The sequence below is a fragment of the Cricetulus griseus genome, chromosome 8 (assembly GCF_003668045.3).
Source record: "Cricetulus griseus strain 17A/GY chromosome 8, alternate assembly CriGri-PICRH-1.0, whole genome shotgun sequence".
Classification (NCBI taxonomy): domain Eukaryota; kingdom Metazoa; phylum Chordata; class Mammalia; order Rodentia; family Cricetidae; genus Cricetulus; species Cricetulus griseus.
Window position 1 is genome coordinate 77,087,601 of NC_048601.1, and position 17,658 is coordinate 77,105,258.

At 37.9% G+C, this 17,658-nt stretch overlaps 1 protein-coding gene across 3 annotated transcripts in view; it reads right to left on the minus strand.

Annotated features, from left to right (window-relative positions):
* Positions 1-17,658, minus strand: part of Prdm5 (PR/SET domain 5) — a 151,671-nt gene that overhangs the window by 43,275 nt on the left and 90,738 nt on the right. For all 3 annotated transcript variants that reach the window (XM_027430223.2, XM_027430225.2, XM_027430224.2), the window contains 3 exons: positions 11,748-11,841; positions 9,900-10,060; positions 7,660-7,753 (listed from right to left, as the gene is read on the minus strand). In XM_027430223.2, the coding sequence (XP_027286024.1) occupies positions 7,660-7,753; positions 9,900-10,060; positions 11,748-11,841 (349 nt within the window). The remainder of the gene's footprint in view (positions 1-7,659; positions 7,754-9,899; positions 10,061-11,747; positions 11,842-17,658) is intronic.

Here is a 17,658-nt window from a genome sequence, read left to right on the forward strand (position 1 = left end):
GAGATGCACAGCAGGTGCCAATGTCCACCCTGTGACAATGAGAGGCGATGAACAGCAGTGTCCCTAGTTACTGGTTTTGCTTTGTATCTAGAAGTCAGCTACAGGTAGCAAATCCTTAATCTTTTCACCTAGTCATCATCTATCTTGAAAATTTTCAACCAGTTTTCTTTAAAATGGCATTCATGAGCACCACAGCAGCAGTGGAGTGATAAAGCAGCTAAAGCTCTGGTGCCTACACACACTATTTTACAAATAGTGCCAGCAAGGAGGAATCAAAAGCATATAACTGTTCAACAATAAAAAACTCAGAGTTAATTTCTCCTATAAATCTGGATAAGCTATAAAAAACCCCCTGAACCTTGAAGCAGAGTCCCGGAACTGCAGAAAAAGAACACAGGGAACTGTTCTTGGGAGATAATTATAAGAATTGCAAAGAAGACAATAAAGGAATTACAGCTTCACTATACCCCATGAAAAGACAGAACTGGGAAGTAGTTCAGTGATGATGTATATATACACTTACAACACACATGAAACTGTCATACAGTCATTATCACCCAAACCAAAAGTGATGTTTGCAGCTTAAATTAAATGCAGGTTTGTTGGTGATTTTATCTAATGATGCAAAAGGGTGAATCTTTGTGGCAGTGTTGATCAAACACTGTGGGCCTAAGACACTGAAAGTTTTAGGATCCCAGCATGAAGCAAGAACATGGAGGGAGGGAAGATGATGAAAATTCAACTTACATGAATGGTAGGACATCACAGATGATCCACGAAACTGAGTCTCTAATTTGCCCACATGGACACACACACACACACACACACACACACACACACACACACACACACACACACACACACACACAAATAAGCCTTCAAAAACAGAGTTTTAAAAAGTTTTAAAAGAAATATAAGTTAAGACTATAAATGAAAGTCAAAATGAAGTCAACCTCTTACGAGGTCCAAGTCAGTAAAGAGTCAGGTAGAATAACAAAGCTGAATAAATTCCTTTTCAGTAGATGAGGTCATTTAATGCAATGCATATAAAGATGTGAAAGCCGAGTTTAAGTTCCATGTGTTTGTTATTTGTTCACTGTTGTCTTATATCACTTATAATTATGTATATATGGCTACTGGTTTATAATGTTTTAGCAAACATTTAAACACAATGAATTAATCCCTTTAGAAAAGTATTAAGGAAGAAAGGAAAACAATGGCTGAACTCCAAGTATAATCTGACTATAATACAACAATCCCTTAATGCTAAGCTGATCACAGGTATTAACAAAAAACCCCAAACAAACAAAAACCAAAACCAAAAAAAAAAAAAAAAAGACAGTGATTTATCACCATTATCAAATAACAGTGTGCGCACTGGGGGCCTCTATTACCAGAGAACCTTAACTCTAGGCACATAATTAACCTCCTGCTCTAAAGCTTAACAACAACAACAAAAAAAGAAACTCCCACAATTTCTCTTGTAATTTATGAACTAGTGGAATTCATGTCACAGTCTGTGGATTCCCTTGCTGAATGAGCCTCAGCTTTCACCAACCCAGAGAAGCCATCAACTTACTGAAGAATGTACTCCACCATTCCAGCTGACCCACAGAGTGCCATCTCTCTGGTCCCCTCAAAGGAAGCTGGATGATAAATTACAGGGCGACCCAGCAGACAGACACTTATATGCTCACCTTCCACTAACAGTGACAGCAAGGCACTGAGTATGCCTCTTCAGTCACCCCAGGCCAGCACCCACTTGACAGCAAACCCTCATCGGTAGCCTAGACATTACCTATATCTGCAGTGACAGTATGTGGACAGCTAAGATGACTTAGGAAGAAGCTCAAGAGTGCACCGCTACAGTGAGTCTGAGCTCCTGCAGAAATACACACCAAAGCACACCACCATCACCCTTACTGACCATGCTAAATGGTACAATAACCTCCACATGCATCTACATCTATTCTTAAAAAAACACCAAACTACTAGTCCAAATCAGTCAGTTTGGGAATGGTTTGCCAAACATTTACTCTAAACTCTTCTTTTTCTTTCCCAGCTTCAGGGAGTAATTCTCAAATGTATGTAAATCCTTCCATTACAAACATGATTTTAAAGGGACAAGAACCTACAGACTCCTACACAAACTAAGTTTTAGGAGTACTTTGAAGGTTACTACAGTTTAAAGTCACACTAAAATCAGTATGCACACTTCAGGGTTCAAACTACATTTTTTTCTTTGAACTGATCTTTAATATTTATTTAAAAGTCTAAATCAGGAATTGAGCTCTTTAAAATGCAATGTGTTAAAAGTAATACTTAGAAACTTTCATTATATGATGTCAAAGAATTCTTTATTAACATTCAACAAAGATGCTTCAAGAAAATTCCAGCATATACCCAATTTGATTTTGATAAAGTTGGAAGATAAATGAACTTGAAAATTCTCAGTAAACTGATTTTTACAAAGAACTTAAATAAAATAATAGAACCAAAATATCATTCAATAAGCTTTACCACTGAATATTAATGAGTAAAAGTTATTTGACTTTGGAAAAGGAATCTAAACTTTGGTGTTAGTATGACAACAGAATTTTCAAGATACTGCTTATGATATAACTCTCAGATCCAAAGTGGGCCCACAAAATGACAGTGCCACAATGTCATAAGTGACAGTCCGGGCTCAGCTAAGGCTGGATTCTGACTAGGTTAACAGAAAGATGGCTCCCGAACAAATAAAAACCTAAACTAAGCATCCCTCAGAAACTTGTGAAGCAGGTTTCTCTCTGTCAAGAAGAGCCATTACTTCCCTTTCCTTCCCTGTGACCAAATACCTCCAGCAATGGGGATTCTAGTTTCCTAGTAACACATGTGAAGTCCCCATGCTAGCTCCCAAGCTATTTTGGCTTGCACACTTCCTTTTGCTATTTTCTCTGTCTCCTGAGGGATAGCCATGGCAGTTTTGAATTTCCCCAAATAACCCTTTCTTCCTGCCCACATAGTAGTCCAGTTCAGTGGCTACACTGTGCCCTTGCTTACAATATCAACTATCTCATGCAAACCAGCAGCAAGTGCCTTATAATCAAGACTTCATTTATTCTTCACCAAGAACCTCTGAGGTAAAACATGGGCTAGAGAGGATAACTACCTTACTCAAAAGTATACAACTAGTAAGTGCTGAGCAGAATGGACTCCATTCAGCTCTCTCCTCAGTGAGGCTGAAGCCAACAGTGGAGTGGAAGAAGACATGGCATAGTGGAAAACACACTATGGCCTGCTTCTGCTCAGTAGGGCAGCTGTCAAAGCTTAGAGAGTTTTTAATCCAAATAGAAACTCAGAAGACAAAAGCCCCTATTATACAATTTTAAACATCAGTAAAGAATTACTATGAGAGCCCTTTTGCAATGTTCTATCTTTTGCCACCTGCTGGACTATTTTAGGGTAAGGCTCTGAAATACAGTAACACTTATGCCCAAGTTGGAAAAGATGTAATATTTTTGTATAAACACAACATGGGTAGCCAAACAATAAACAGATAAATACAGCAGGAGTAAGATCTGGTAAAGCTCCTATTAACTGGCTGGTTGCAACAAAGGCAACATCAGGTACATCAGCAGGTTTCAGCGACAGCAGCAGATGGAGAACTTATTGCCAAGAAAGGTAGAGCAACGGATGGAGGCCATATCAACCTGGTTAGTGAAATGATCTCAGTTATACAGATGGCCCCTGTTGGATGGGTCCTCATTTGCAGGCCTCTTCTTGTTTCTGCACACACACACACACACACACACACACACACACACACACACACACACACACACACACGGAGAGACAGAGACAGAGACAGAGAGACAGAGGGGGGAGAGAGACAGAGATGGGGAGAGAGAATTCTTAGATATTTATCATAAACTGGGATGTCCATCTAGAGTTTTAGTTCTCAAAATGCCAAAATGTAGCCTATGCATTCCCAGGGATACCTAAAGCCATTCCACACAAGGTCAAAAACCCTTCCCTTATAAAGCTATTGAATAATTTTCCTTTTAACCATGTTGACATGTATATGAATGGTGCAAAGTATGGTGGGAAAACTGTAGGTTTAGTGGTATAGGTCAGAGCAATGGCCTCAAACTCCATACTACTCACTACAGTCATCACAGCCACATACACTAGCAATAAAAGAAGTTTCCACTCGAGAATACCCATACAAGATTACTGATTTTATTAAACCTAACTGTCAAGTAACATCTTTTCAATATGGGAACTGGATGGGGACCTCTTGCAATGCATATGATACTGGTCTCAAAGGCTCAAAGCTGACCTGCTGCTTTTGTAACGGAATATCCTCCTTCTTATATAAAGCAAAAGAACAAACAACAAAGACTGGGTATTAAGAAGAGTCATTTGGAGAAAGAAAGGGCTCAGGTATGACAGTGTAACAGGAACTCTTCAAAACACCAGAAGTGAAACAGACAAGCAGAGCTCTGAATGGACAGGCTGATGAGCTTGACAATGGCATTACCAAATGTGGAGAGCTTCAGGACTCAGTGAGGGATGTTTCCCCAATGACCTGTGCATCCTGTTACGGAATCCTTCATGTGTGAAAGGTTCAATCCAAATACAACACAAACAGGTAGATTTTAAAGTGACCCAGCAGAAAAGGGTCACTGAAATAATTTTAGGTTGCATATGACAGCAATCCTTACCTAAAGGTTTGTTTCTTGATTTTTAGTCTAGTAGCAAATAATACCCCAAATTATTTGATCATACTATTAACATACTCTGCAGGACTGCTGCACATTCTGCAACCCCAGCTACCCACCACAGGATGAATGAAGAAACAGATATGAAAATCTGTCTCCTCAAAATTCAGACAGTCAAGTCAATGTTTTTATTCTCACTAATGGTCTATGGTTGGAAATAACAGTTATTTTCTATAGAAGCATATTAACCTGGAATGAACTTCCAATGTCATTTTCAACAAAACAAGCATTTTTTTTTTAACATTTTCTAGTAAGATACAGTGCTTAAACTGCGAATGTGGTCAACAGATGTGGATAGAAAGGTCCCTGAGAATCATCAAGTGGAAGGTGTTGCAGCAGCAGTGTGTGCCCTGCTCGGCCAGGCACAGCGCACACGGAGCTGTGTCTTGCCTGCTGTAATCAAGCACCCACTCACTGGGAGGTGTTGACACTTCACTGACCATTCCATAAACAACACGGGATCCTTTACTGGTGGCATGCTAGGCAACAACCAGAAATTGCAAAACAGCATTTAAGAGGGGATGAATGAAATCCAAAGGAACATAAAGGCAGAGAAAAAGATAATTTGGTAACATCCCAAACAGTAAGAGCTCTGCTGCTCTTCTGTCAGAGCACAAAGTGTGCACTGAAACCAAAGTACACTGAAGCCACTGAAGCACTCAGTGGCCTGGTGTCTGTTCTCAGGGGTAAGTGGATTCTCAGCTTTCGAGGAGGCAATAAAATCCTGTTTATTCACACATGGAAGAGAAACCCATGTCAAGATTGCTGAAGAAGCCCAGCCGCCAGCCTCTAGTCAGACATTCTCAGCTCTGCGACACTGCTCCAGCTACTCTGCAGGAGGCTATTACTGAACAGACTTGTCATTCCAATGACATGAAGCAGGGTTCAGAATGGGACTGTGAAACAGGTCTAAGTTTAAACAAAAAGATATGCTGATAAGAAAGCACTCACACAAATAAGCAGTTACATAGCTTTTTGTACACACACACACACACACACACACACACACACACACACACTGAGAGAGTCTACTCCTTTTCCTTCCCCTGCATGTGTGTGTATATATATATATACACACACACACAAGTATACACATGGGCTCACCATGCCTCAGAGTCAGATATACATTAAGTTACATTTAATGCAAAATGATTAGGATTTTAGAATACTCTTTAGAATATACATAATATGAAATATTACTAGAAAACAGTACAAACATGACATATTTGTTATCTTTGTCACATAAAACTCTTGGATTTCAAAAAGATTAATACTTAAAACATCTAGAGTAATGTGAAGCATGAGCAATGTATGCTTCTCTACTATGCATTCTTCCTACAAGCAATTCATAAGGATGGAGTCATTAGGAAAATTCCCATTCTGGTTGATTGGGTCTATCTTTTCAGTGCTGGAACCTACACCTTAAAGTCTTTGCTTTTAAAGACATGGCACCTGGCTTGATGTAATCACACAGCCATGTCTCAGAGGTTGTTTTACTATAGGCTTCTTCTCTGACATATAGAAATAACCCTCTTGCCCTATAAATAGCCTGCTTTTCTTCCATCTACAAACAACACACTGATACATACATGCAGACAGGTAAACTGGAATAATTTTCTCAGTGTGGCACAGTAATGTCTACTAAGAATGACTGGCACAGATAAGAGAGCTGATTTCACTGCTGCCTTTATCAGACCCAACTCCACATGGTCCCTGTTTCACAGTAGGAAGGATGGCCAAGGCCACCCATGCTATTCCACTGGAGAATGGTTCCCTAGTCAGCATATCTTGCTGTCAGAGGGCAGCTGCAGGGACTGTGTGTTGGGACGCCTGCTCCCTGAACGGCTGTTCTTTTTCTTTACCTTCCCTCTCTTTGGGCCACCTTTATGTCTTTGACACCCTTGAACCTTGTCCTAAAAGCCTTGATTTCCCTAGATAACTTCTGAGACATTCTTCTATAAAGAACCTGGTATCCACAGTCTTCCCACACAGTACTTGGCTTGTCACTCATTATGTGTCATTTACAAGTATGTGACTGTCTATTCTAAAGTACCAAGTTAAAGACATGCCATTTAGCTTTGTCCACAAATTTTTAAATTATGCTCAAATGTCCCTTCCTTCATATATATGCCACAGTGTCAATTCTTTCATCTACTTAAACTAATAATTATTCATTCACAAAAAAATGTTTCTACTCTAGTCACCATCCTGGGTGTGGGAAATACTTTTTTAAAAGTCATATATTATGGCCATTGAGTAAAAAGTTTCAGCTACATAACTCAATGAATTTCATTCTGCTTACCTGGAAGACAATTTACACAAGTAAAAAATCATTTGGAAGCAGAAAGACTAGGAAAATCATTTAGTCTACCCAGTAGATAAACTGTAGTCAAGTTCCTTTCAAGAATATTTAGCTATTCACCATAGGTGGTCAACTTCTGTTTCTCGGGAGAAATTGCAGAAGCAAAACAAAAGGAAAGAGTCTGGGACCCTTAAGAATCAGCTCCCATCACAGTCCCCTCATACCACATGAAATACTACTCTACAGAATTCAGTTAGAATGGCAGGCACTTTTTAAACTCCAAAAGGCACCAGTTGGTGTGAGTTACAGGATGGATGAAGAGGAGCCCTTCTGTGTGCTGTGCAAAGTAAGGCTGCTAACACCAGCCCTACCCAACAGAACCCTGAATGTCACACTCAAAGCTCAACCAAAGTGTTCACACCAGTATTTTATTCCATTTTGGGGAACATTCTACTACTGAAACTCTTCTCCAGGACAAACTGTTTGGATGGTCCTCTGAAGAAGGCTAACAGGGTTTGGGAGCTCCTTGGACAGGCATGCTCTCTGTCCTGACACTCACTCACAGTTTATCCAGCCCCAGGTCACTCTCCATACCTGTGTGGCTCCGGATGTGAACTCTCAGGGTCCCACTGCTGGCAAATTTCTGGCCACAATATGGGCAGACTTTCTCCTTTTCTCCTGTGTGTGTCTAAACAAGAATAAAAATGGTTGATGATAAATACAAAGACTTTGGTAAAGATGATTAAGTACCTCTGACGATAGTAAATCTGTATTTTTCAGGATTATGTTTCATTAAAATGATTTAATGTCACAATGCGACTTTAAACAATTTATCATGGATAATCCCATGGGTTCAAAGATCCCTTAGAAGCATGCATTAGCATTAATTTGAAAATAATTCTGCAGTTTACTGCCTAAGCCTTTATTGAATCCTTGTCTAACTAAACGTGATTAAGTTATATAAAACCAGTGTTTGGAGCAAAACCAGATAATCAAAACCGGGCCAGAGTTACCCTTGACGGTTGCCAAGGAACATTTCTTTAGAATCTTTTACCACATTCTTTGGGCATATTTCACTCTGAAGGGCAGAGTTAATCTCTAGAAAGTCATCTATAACCTATGTTAGGCTTGTCTAGACAGATTTTCCCACAAAACAGAAAGCATTACACATCCAGTTTGGCCTAGAAAATCAGCAGGTGATAACTGAGCAGTCAAGAGGAAAGAGAATTTCTGGTCTCCACATACTTACTATCTAGGCACAAATAATCATACTAGAAAAAGAGAAGTACCTGTAAATCACAGTTTAAAGAAGCCAGTGTCTAGGGCTGGGAATACAACTCAGTGCTAGGATACTTGCCTACCAGGCAGGAGACTCTGGGTACAATCACTACCAAATAAATAAACAAACAAATGAAAAGTACCAAACAAAACTTCTGACTCTGCTTTAGAAGGAAGGATAGAGTATGTTAAAGCCTCATGTATTCAACAGAAGACTAGTTTGTCTACCAACAAACAAAAAGAAAATAGTCTACCATTTTAGTGAATGAGGAGTCAGGAGCAATCTGTGAAGTATTAGGGCTTTTCAAACTTAGAACAATAAAAATGTTGGTGGCTATAGACAGCTGCTGGGATCAGGAGGAAGCAATTTCTTCAGATCTCTACCCAAGTGGTCATTATAATATTGCTTTGAGAATATTTTCTGACAGTAGCCTGACAGGCAGTGTCTGCAAATAGCTAACTATGACCATCAAGTTAGTTGTTTTAAGAATTATCGAGAGATTAGTGATTAAGACCTCAATGGTAATGTGAAATGGCAAGCAATTCTGCAGACCATCAGATCATGAAGCCTCTGAACAAATCTAGGGATGGATTCAAATCTGATGGCCTTATTAGTAAGTAGGGGAAAGGGAGGAGGTGGGGACAGGCTGAAGTTTGTCATTAGCGGGGGCATCCTTAGAAATATATCTTGCCCTGGTTCTTCCTATATTCTCCCTTCCTGCTTCCTGTCCATATGGAGGTGAACAGGTTTTATCTACCACTTTCTAGCACCACCAACTTTGGAAATTTAGTTGAGTTTGTCATAAAATAGCCTTGTCATTTTAAAGAGATTTAAAATGCATTTATTATAATGTTATATATTTTTATGAAGTATAAAAGTAAACTCAAGTTGCTTGATATATTGATCTAATTAGCATAATACAAAAAGATAATCTTGAAATCACAAAAGAAACTATCTCATCTGAACTGAATTAGTATCTATCAAACACCTGTTGTATAACAGGAAACCGCAAACACTTGAATTAGTTCTATAAAAACTACCTATCCAGGTGGTGGTGCTGCATGCCTTTAAATCCCAGCGCTCTGGAGGCAGAGGTAGGCGAATCTTTCTGAGTCTGAGGCCAGTCTGGCTGAATAGTGAATTCCAGGACACCAAGAGCAACACAGAAAAACCCTGCCTCAAAAAACCAAAACTAACAAACAACCACAACAATCTACCTGAGGTGCTATTCATATTTTTAGAATAAACCTTCTGTATTAAGTGAACATAGTTAAAAAATGGAGAGTCTTGCTGAATATTTTCTCAGCCTACCTGTCAGTAAGGCTAAAGATTACACAAAATATACAAATAACTTGGAGGTTCCATTTAATGGGAAAATGACTATTCTGAAAAATAGAGAAAACAGGTATTTCTTGGATAGTTAACATAATCATATAATTGTCATTGCCAATGAGCATGTCATAAGTTGATATAAAACTGTCACAAGATAGTCAATATATATGCCCATAACCCTTAACCTTACAATGCACTCTGCCTTGATGAAGTTCCCACTTACTTTCTTATGACTTCTGAGCACTGATGGTGTAACAAAGGCCTTATTGCAGAGCTCACATCGGTACTTCTTGTGTCTTTCATGGACCACTTGAACATGAACATTTAACGTGTCCTTCCTTTTAAATGTGGCATCACAGTGATGACACTTGAACGTCCTTTCACCTTAGAAGACAAGTCAACAGTCAAGCCACACACACAGGATTTCAGATTTCTTTGCCTTAAAATTACAGAATTTCCCAATTCTGAGGTGCTACTTCTATCAGACTCTCTGTCTTAATTCGGTCAGAATATCCCCTAACCTTCTTACTTAAAAGCCAGCCAGAGACATGTCTTTTTGATTTTCAGTGTAGAAAACAGAGCAGTAATAACCCAATTAAGTAGACAAATGGTTGATATTTTAGTCTATGGCAAAGATGTGTGTTTGTAATAACACGTTTTATGTCTTAAAGTGAAACTAGCTGTACCGTTAACACTGTGTGAAACAAGACCAAGTACTTTTTCTTTCTGCTTTAGCCAGTCTGGTTTTCCTGCTGTTTTAACTCACTGGTCTTCACTGATGGCTATCTGCACCTTACATTGCTTACTTAATCCCTAAATTCTAGAGGTTGCCTTTTCTGGCCAGACACCACAGTGCAGCTTCAGAAAGCCTCTTCGTGTGTTGCTCATCACCATTCAGCCACAGAGCACACAGAACAGTCTCACGAGCCACTTCAGTCCTTCCTCTGAAGTTGCTGAGAACCAAGAGGGTGACATGAAAAGTATCTGATTACTGATGGTACAAATTCATTCCTGCCATGTGAAACAAAATTTGATTTTTCCCATAAAAATGCCTTAGCATCAAGCCAAATTCAGCTATGTCTTAATAGGATGAATGGAGTTCATTGTCTAAGTGCCTATTCTAAAATCCATCCATCCCTTAAGCTATCTAACATAATGATTTCTGCTGCTGTGCAACAAACTTCTTTCTTTAATGACGAAGTTATTCTTTATGAGTAAATGTACAGTTAGGCTAAGCACTCTGCAGAGCTAGCTATATAGTGACTGACCTGGACTGGAAACACAGGGTGTCTTTTCCAACAGGAAGCAGCTTCCTTCCTCATGATCATCACCAACATGTACAAAATTCTAAGATCTTTATTATTTTTCATATTAGACCCTAATTTGAGCAGAGAAACTTCCTTCTAACACTTTGTACAACTGATTGTCACAATGCCTTGTATTTGGAATTTAATACTGAAGCAGCAGTAGGAACTTCACAAATAACATTTTTAAAAGATGTGTGTCTACATTGAACATAATAAAAAATTTACCTCTCAAAATAAGTACACAAATCAGACGTTTTACACAAAGTAGGAAAGGTGTCTGCCTATAGAAACGTGGATGAAGTGTCTAGGATCCCCTACTTAAATGACTGGGCTCCTGGCAGACTCAGTATTCTCAATTTCTCCTTAAACAGATGTTGGATTAGATGTGTACTCTGACCCATTCTGACTTTAAGCCTGTGAGCTAATAAAACCCTGACCTGTGACACAACTCCCACTTTTACAGAGGTAGACAAGTTTCCTTAATCATCATAGTTAAAAGGGAATAAAAGTCTGTGTTTCAAAACAATGTTCAAAGCGTACTAAGTGTGGGGTATCTTTTTACGTACAAAGTATAAATACTGGGAAGGGAAGATGTAAAATAAAATATCTCATAAAATAGTTAATGGCAATCCATCTTCTTTATGCTTTAAACATATTATCTAACAATTCACAGTGCATTTCTGTGCTGTCTACATTCTGAAAGGGTCTAAGAACACAGTGGGAGTTAACCCTATCTGTCCTTAGCTGCCCAGATTGGGACTTACTGTTGTGGATTAACAGGTGTCTTTGCAGAGAAAATGGGGTACGGAACAAGGCTTTACATTCATCACATTGAAATGGCCTCTCCTCAGAGTGGGTCTGCAAAAGGAAGACAGTTTGAAAAAGGAGACTGAGCTCTTCATTACAGAAAGCAGACAGCATCATGTTTCTTGTCATAACTCCTGATATGGAGGAGGAGGAAAAGCATACCCACATATTTCACAGGAAGAAAATACTTGTTCTATCAAACTCTCAAATTCATTAGACATTTGATAAATAGCAAAGGAAATTGTCATTACTATCTTGAATTGCTAATCTAAACACACATGGAGATTTTGTAAAATCTTCTTTGTAGACCAACATGGTGTATAGTTTGTCAAGTGTACAGTTAACCCTATGGAGCTTGCTCATTTTCCATAGAGTTAAGAGAACAGTTCACAGACCCATGGTCTCCACCTTTACCTTAAAACCTCACTGGGCTGCTTTGTATCTAAGTTACAAGTATGGGCACATATGGTTAACCTGAAAAAGCATTCATTAAATACTTGATTTATATCAAATGTCATGATAAATACTGTACAGGAATTAATGAATTCCAAGAGCTAAGTTCCTGATTAAATTAGTACTAATGTCACCATTTTAAAATAAAAAAAAATAAGTGCAGACTTGCCAAAGATGTGCATGCTATAAAGATCTATGGTACTCAGCAAACATGCATTGAAATCCAACAGTTTAAACCAATTTGGCACAAACTGAATAAAATCTTATTCTATAGTGTGGATAACAAGGTTTATTTATTTATATTTTAATCTTTTATTTTATGTGTATATATGTTTAGCCTGTATGTGCACCACCTACCTGTACACCCGGTGCCTGCAGAAGCAAGCATAGGGCATTAAATCTCTTAGAACTGGAGTTACAGATGGTTATAAATTGCCATGTGGGTGCTGAAAATGAACCCAGGTCTTCTCTACAGAAACAGCAAGTGCTTTTAACTTCTAAGACATCTCTCCAGCCCCAGATAGTAAAATTAAATAAGGCTTACAAATACATTTTTAAAACCCTCAAAAATTCCAACAATATCCTTTCATTACAACAAAATAAGCTAGAAATCTGATAGATTTTGTGGTATTAGCACAAAAAATCATAGGACAACTGAAGGAAGTCACTTTGTTCACACCATATTGACACAGACTTTCACAATTTGATGTCAATATTCAAGTCCAAAAAGCATCATGGAGAACAATGCACATAGGCATTATCATGACTGTTTCCATTGTCAAAAACATAAAGGGTAGAGGAAACAAATATCAAAAGTCAGAATGAACTTAAGATGCCTACATGTGTTATTTGGACACAGAAATTCTAGATTGAAAAAAAAAAAGAGTAGGAGAACATTTCTTCCATTACACAATACGAATGGCATTGTGAACATGACATTCTAAACTGGTGACAGAAGCTTGGAATAGTTACTAAAGGGTTCAGATACAATGAAAGTTGGACCTTCAATTCCTACAGTAGGAGAGAGGCTATATGGACTTAGCGTTTATTTATTCATATATTGTCTTTCTGAGATAGTCTTGCTATGTAGCTCAGGCTGGCCTTGATTTCCTGTCAATCCTCAGGGCTTTGCCTCACAAATGCTAATACTGCAGATATACACCATCACATCTGAGTCCACCTATTTTTCAATTGAAGAATAAAACTTTAAATGCCATAGAAGAAAATGTTAGTAATTTAAAAATAATAATTGAGTAGGAAAAGGTTTCTAAGTATGATGGAGAACAAGGTATAGAAATTTAAATATCAATTTGTAAGATCCTAACATGATATGTGGGTTGGAATGTTACAAATTATATACATTAGCAGTGAATCCATGTGCTCACTTGACAGGAAGATCCTGAGTCATGTAAGAAATGAGTATGTACAATGTTCACTTGTAGATAGAAAATTTGTGTTCATGATATGTTTTACAAGTATCAGATGAAATTAAGCTTCTTAAAAGATATTTAATCATTAAAATTTTCACTGATTTAGTAATTGATCTTTGAGCTACATAATACTCTTTTTCCAACTGCCAAGGCACTGATGTCATCAACATCTACTAATGTACTAGATAAAGTTGCCATGAATAAATAGCATGAATTAGCATTTAAATACTTAAGTTTTTATGGACCAAGTCCAATTCTGGTTAGAGATGTAGAAAAGACATAAGAAATGTGTTATGCTATCCATAACATCCATTAAAATTATCAAAAATTACTCAGGAGGAATATACAGTAAAACACCAAATTTGTATAATTCTAGCCACATAAATCAAATGTTAATTTCACAGTGCCAGAATAAAATTTTCATCAAGGCCATTCAGAGCTAAAATGGATAACTTTGACTTTCAATAGTCAATATTGACCCATAATAATAGTATTTATTGCTGATCATATTTTACCTTTGGGGCACATACTGTACAAGAAACTAACTCAATGTAGGTCCTACCCTTTCCTCCCAAGGCTCTGGGACCACTACAGAAGCAGTGGAAAGACTCTAAGAGCCAGAGGCAGTGGATGACCATGAGGAAACTGTTTCCCAAATATAGCAGCGCAGGGACACATGTGAACTGGCAGCAGTTATGGCAGCTTGTACAAGACATACACACGTTCAAGCCAGACAAATCACAGCATGGAGAGGGGAGGGGGGCATGAGGTCCCACTCCTAGCTAGGGAGTTATTGGCAGTTGATAGCTAGTGGGAGAGGGATGGTCTGCTTTTTTTTAAAAAGTGTGACCCTGGGTAAGTCAACTGAATTTCAGTGGAAGGCCACACATCCAAGAAAATGTGGTAGCATAAATTTACTGGATGATTGAGAGATAAGCATACATAAAGGTGGGTTACAGAAGAATGAGGAGGATTCTGGAGGATCTGGGTAAGGGAGATGAATATGATCAAACTACATTATATGAAATTCTCAAAGAAGAAATAAAAACAAGAAAATTAAAACTAATTAAATATAGAATGAATGTAGAAAAATAAAGAAGAGAGCAAAGAAGTCAGCTATACAGACTCAAGCCTCTCATAAGGGCATGCTAACCCAGTGAGCTACATAATAAACCTTGGGCTACACCAGTATGCTTTGTCTAGATATTTACAAGTACTGTGGGCTAAATATATAAACCAGATTGACAACTGGCTTCTTTAAAAGACCCCCTCCTCTTCAGAAAAAGATACTAAAACTAGAGCTATGGTGACAAATTCCATTTAAGCTCATTAAAATAACAGGTAGCTCACTCTACACAGAAAAGAGCAAACAGTGGAGATAACTCCTACATGAGAGCATTGCATACCCAAGCTATGCCACTGAAGTTTCTTATCTCTGATTTTCTATATTCAAACTCCTTACAAACTGGGACCAAAAGCATGTTAAAGGTTTTATGTGAAGATTGTGTTTAACTCTATCAACAAATCATTACGGGTTATTAGGGTTGCAGGCCTTCACATACACTAATATAGTGGTTGATATGGTAATACTTAACAATTTTTTTTAGAAAAAAGAACTATGTATAATAATTTGTTGATTAGAATCAGGAAGGATATCACATGGGGAAAGAAGGGGATTTTGGTGAATATTTGTGTGTGTGTGGTTGTTGATATCTTTGGTTGGGGGGGGTGAGCTGAGAGTAAATACAATCCATGCTTTATAACTGACCACCATGCATTCACAGACAATCTCAGGTTTCATTCTCATGAGATGCCTACTCAAAAAAGAAAAAGAAGCAAGGAAAGTTTTAAATTTGATTACAAAAGAAATAATGTGCTTCTAATTTTTCCAGTATTTCTCTCTTGCAGTTGTGCAAAGGTTAAGGCAGATGCTCAATCACATGAGTGAACAAAGACATGAAGGAGTTTCTCGACTAAGGTCCAAGAATAGAAAGATTTCACTGACTCCCAAGTGTGCTGTGATTCAAATATTCAACAGAGTAAGGAAAGGTTCAGAAAGATTAGGTCATTATGTTAAGTAAAATAAGCATGGCAAGAAAATGTGTAGACTCTAAAAAATGTCAAACTCATAAAGCAGAGAGTAAATGATGGTTGACAGGAGTGTGGCTGGAAGAAAGGGTAATAGAGGGAAGGAAAATGGGATGATGATGATGGTAAAAAGATAAATAGTTCGAGTTACAATGAATAAATTTTGGAAATGTATAATAAGCTGACTGTAATACTGCACTATATACTTGTAATTGCTAAAAGAATACATTGTTAACTTTTACTTTTCTATGATAAAAATTACCTTTGTGTGTAGCACAACATGACATTATGACATGCATACATATATATAGTGGTTACTTAGCATACTATCATCTCACATATATTTTGCTGTGTTTCTGTAGTGAGAATATGTAAAATCACAAGAATAGATGTTACATGTTCTTACTACATCAAATAGAAACAGAAAACCATGTCAGACAATGGGTATATGATGTCATATGACAGACATGTTGACTAACTTGACTCTGGTAATCATTTCACAGTGTTTACGTAATTAAAAGATAATAATGTACATTGCCAACATGTACAAATTTTGTCAAATGTGCTTACATCTTGAAAATGGTTAGCTGAAAAGCATGCTGCACACTGTGTGTCTTCGCCCACTTAAGAAGAGTAGCAAGAAAGCTAATAGGACAGGAGTTTTCAGGGATAAAGGAGCCCCAGATAATGATCAGCACTTGCTAGACACTATTATTTCAATCCCTTTCCTTCTTGGCAGTCATAAATGTAAGCATCATAATGCAGTCACTGCCATCCCAGGAATGAAAGAGGTCATTTTATACAGATGAAGGAACAGGATTAGCCCAAGTAGGCCTGAATAAAAGCTACCAGGCTAAAAAGACAAGACAGGGAAGCTGGGGCTATTTACTGAGTGGCTCTCTTTCGGTCCCCACCTTAATAACTTCTGAACACAGTTTCAGAATTTTTTCTTGTGCTAAATTTACCCCTTTTGTTATGGTTTTGTAAATGAATTTATGATGTTAAAGATAAACTTACATTTTTCTTTGAGGTCTAACAAAAATTTACCACATCAACGCTTCAACAACAGTGTCTTTAAAATGGTAGGACCACGACCCAAGACATACTTCTTAGAGCAAAATCATTTAGGGACCATGAAGAAGGCTCAGCAGGTAAAGGCAGGAGATGCCAAGGGTAGAAGGAAAAGACCAACCCCAGAAAGCTGTCCCCTGACATGGCATACACACTCCAACACAGGTAAGTAAATAAATATGTAATAAACAGTAAGATAAATGAATACATTTTGTGCACAAGTCTTTATTTCATTAAATCTTAAAGTTAAGCTTTCAATTCTACCTTACAATGCCTATTCATGACCCTGTAAATAGGACTGAAAGCTAAGAAAGTGTCCACTGCTCAGAGTTTGACTACAAATGAATGAAACATGAATATAAGAGCCCAATGGAATTTTCCAGATGTTGTGACCAGATTCCTACATATACTTCTACAACTTACACAAACAAACTTTAGTGACTAGGCACATATCTGATGCCAAGGAGCTTCCAAAGACTTCCTTGGGGCTTTAAAAGCTCCCATGGACTCACTTCCATCACCAAGCAGATATGCTAGCTTGAGTAAATAAGACAGCTTGCTCCATTTAGACATCCATCTTACAGGAGGAGGGGATCACCATACACTTTCTTTAAAGTTTTTCTCTGCAGTAAGTTTGACAGGAAACAAATGGAGAAAGATGATTAATTCACAGTTCTTGTCTCCTGCAGTTCTGAAATATCTGACCAATTATAATTCCAATAACGCAGATCTAACTGGATCTGGATAGATGATTCTTATTTTAGCCAGACCTTATAATACAAATCTGAAGCAGATAAAATGAGTGTAGGGAGAATGAGGAAATGAA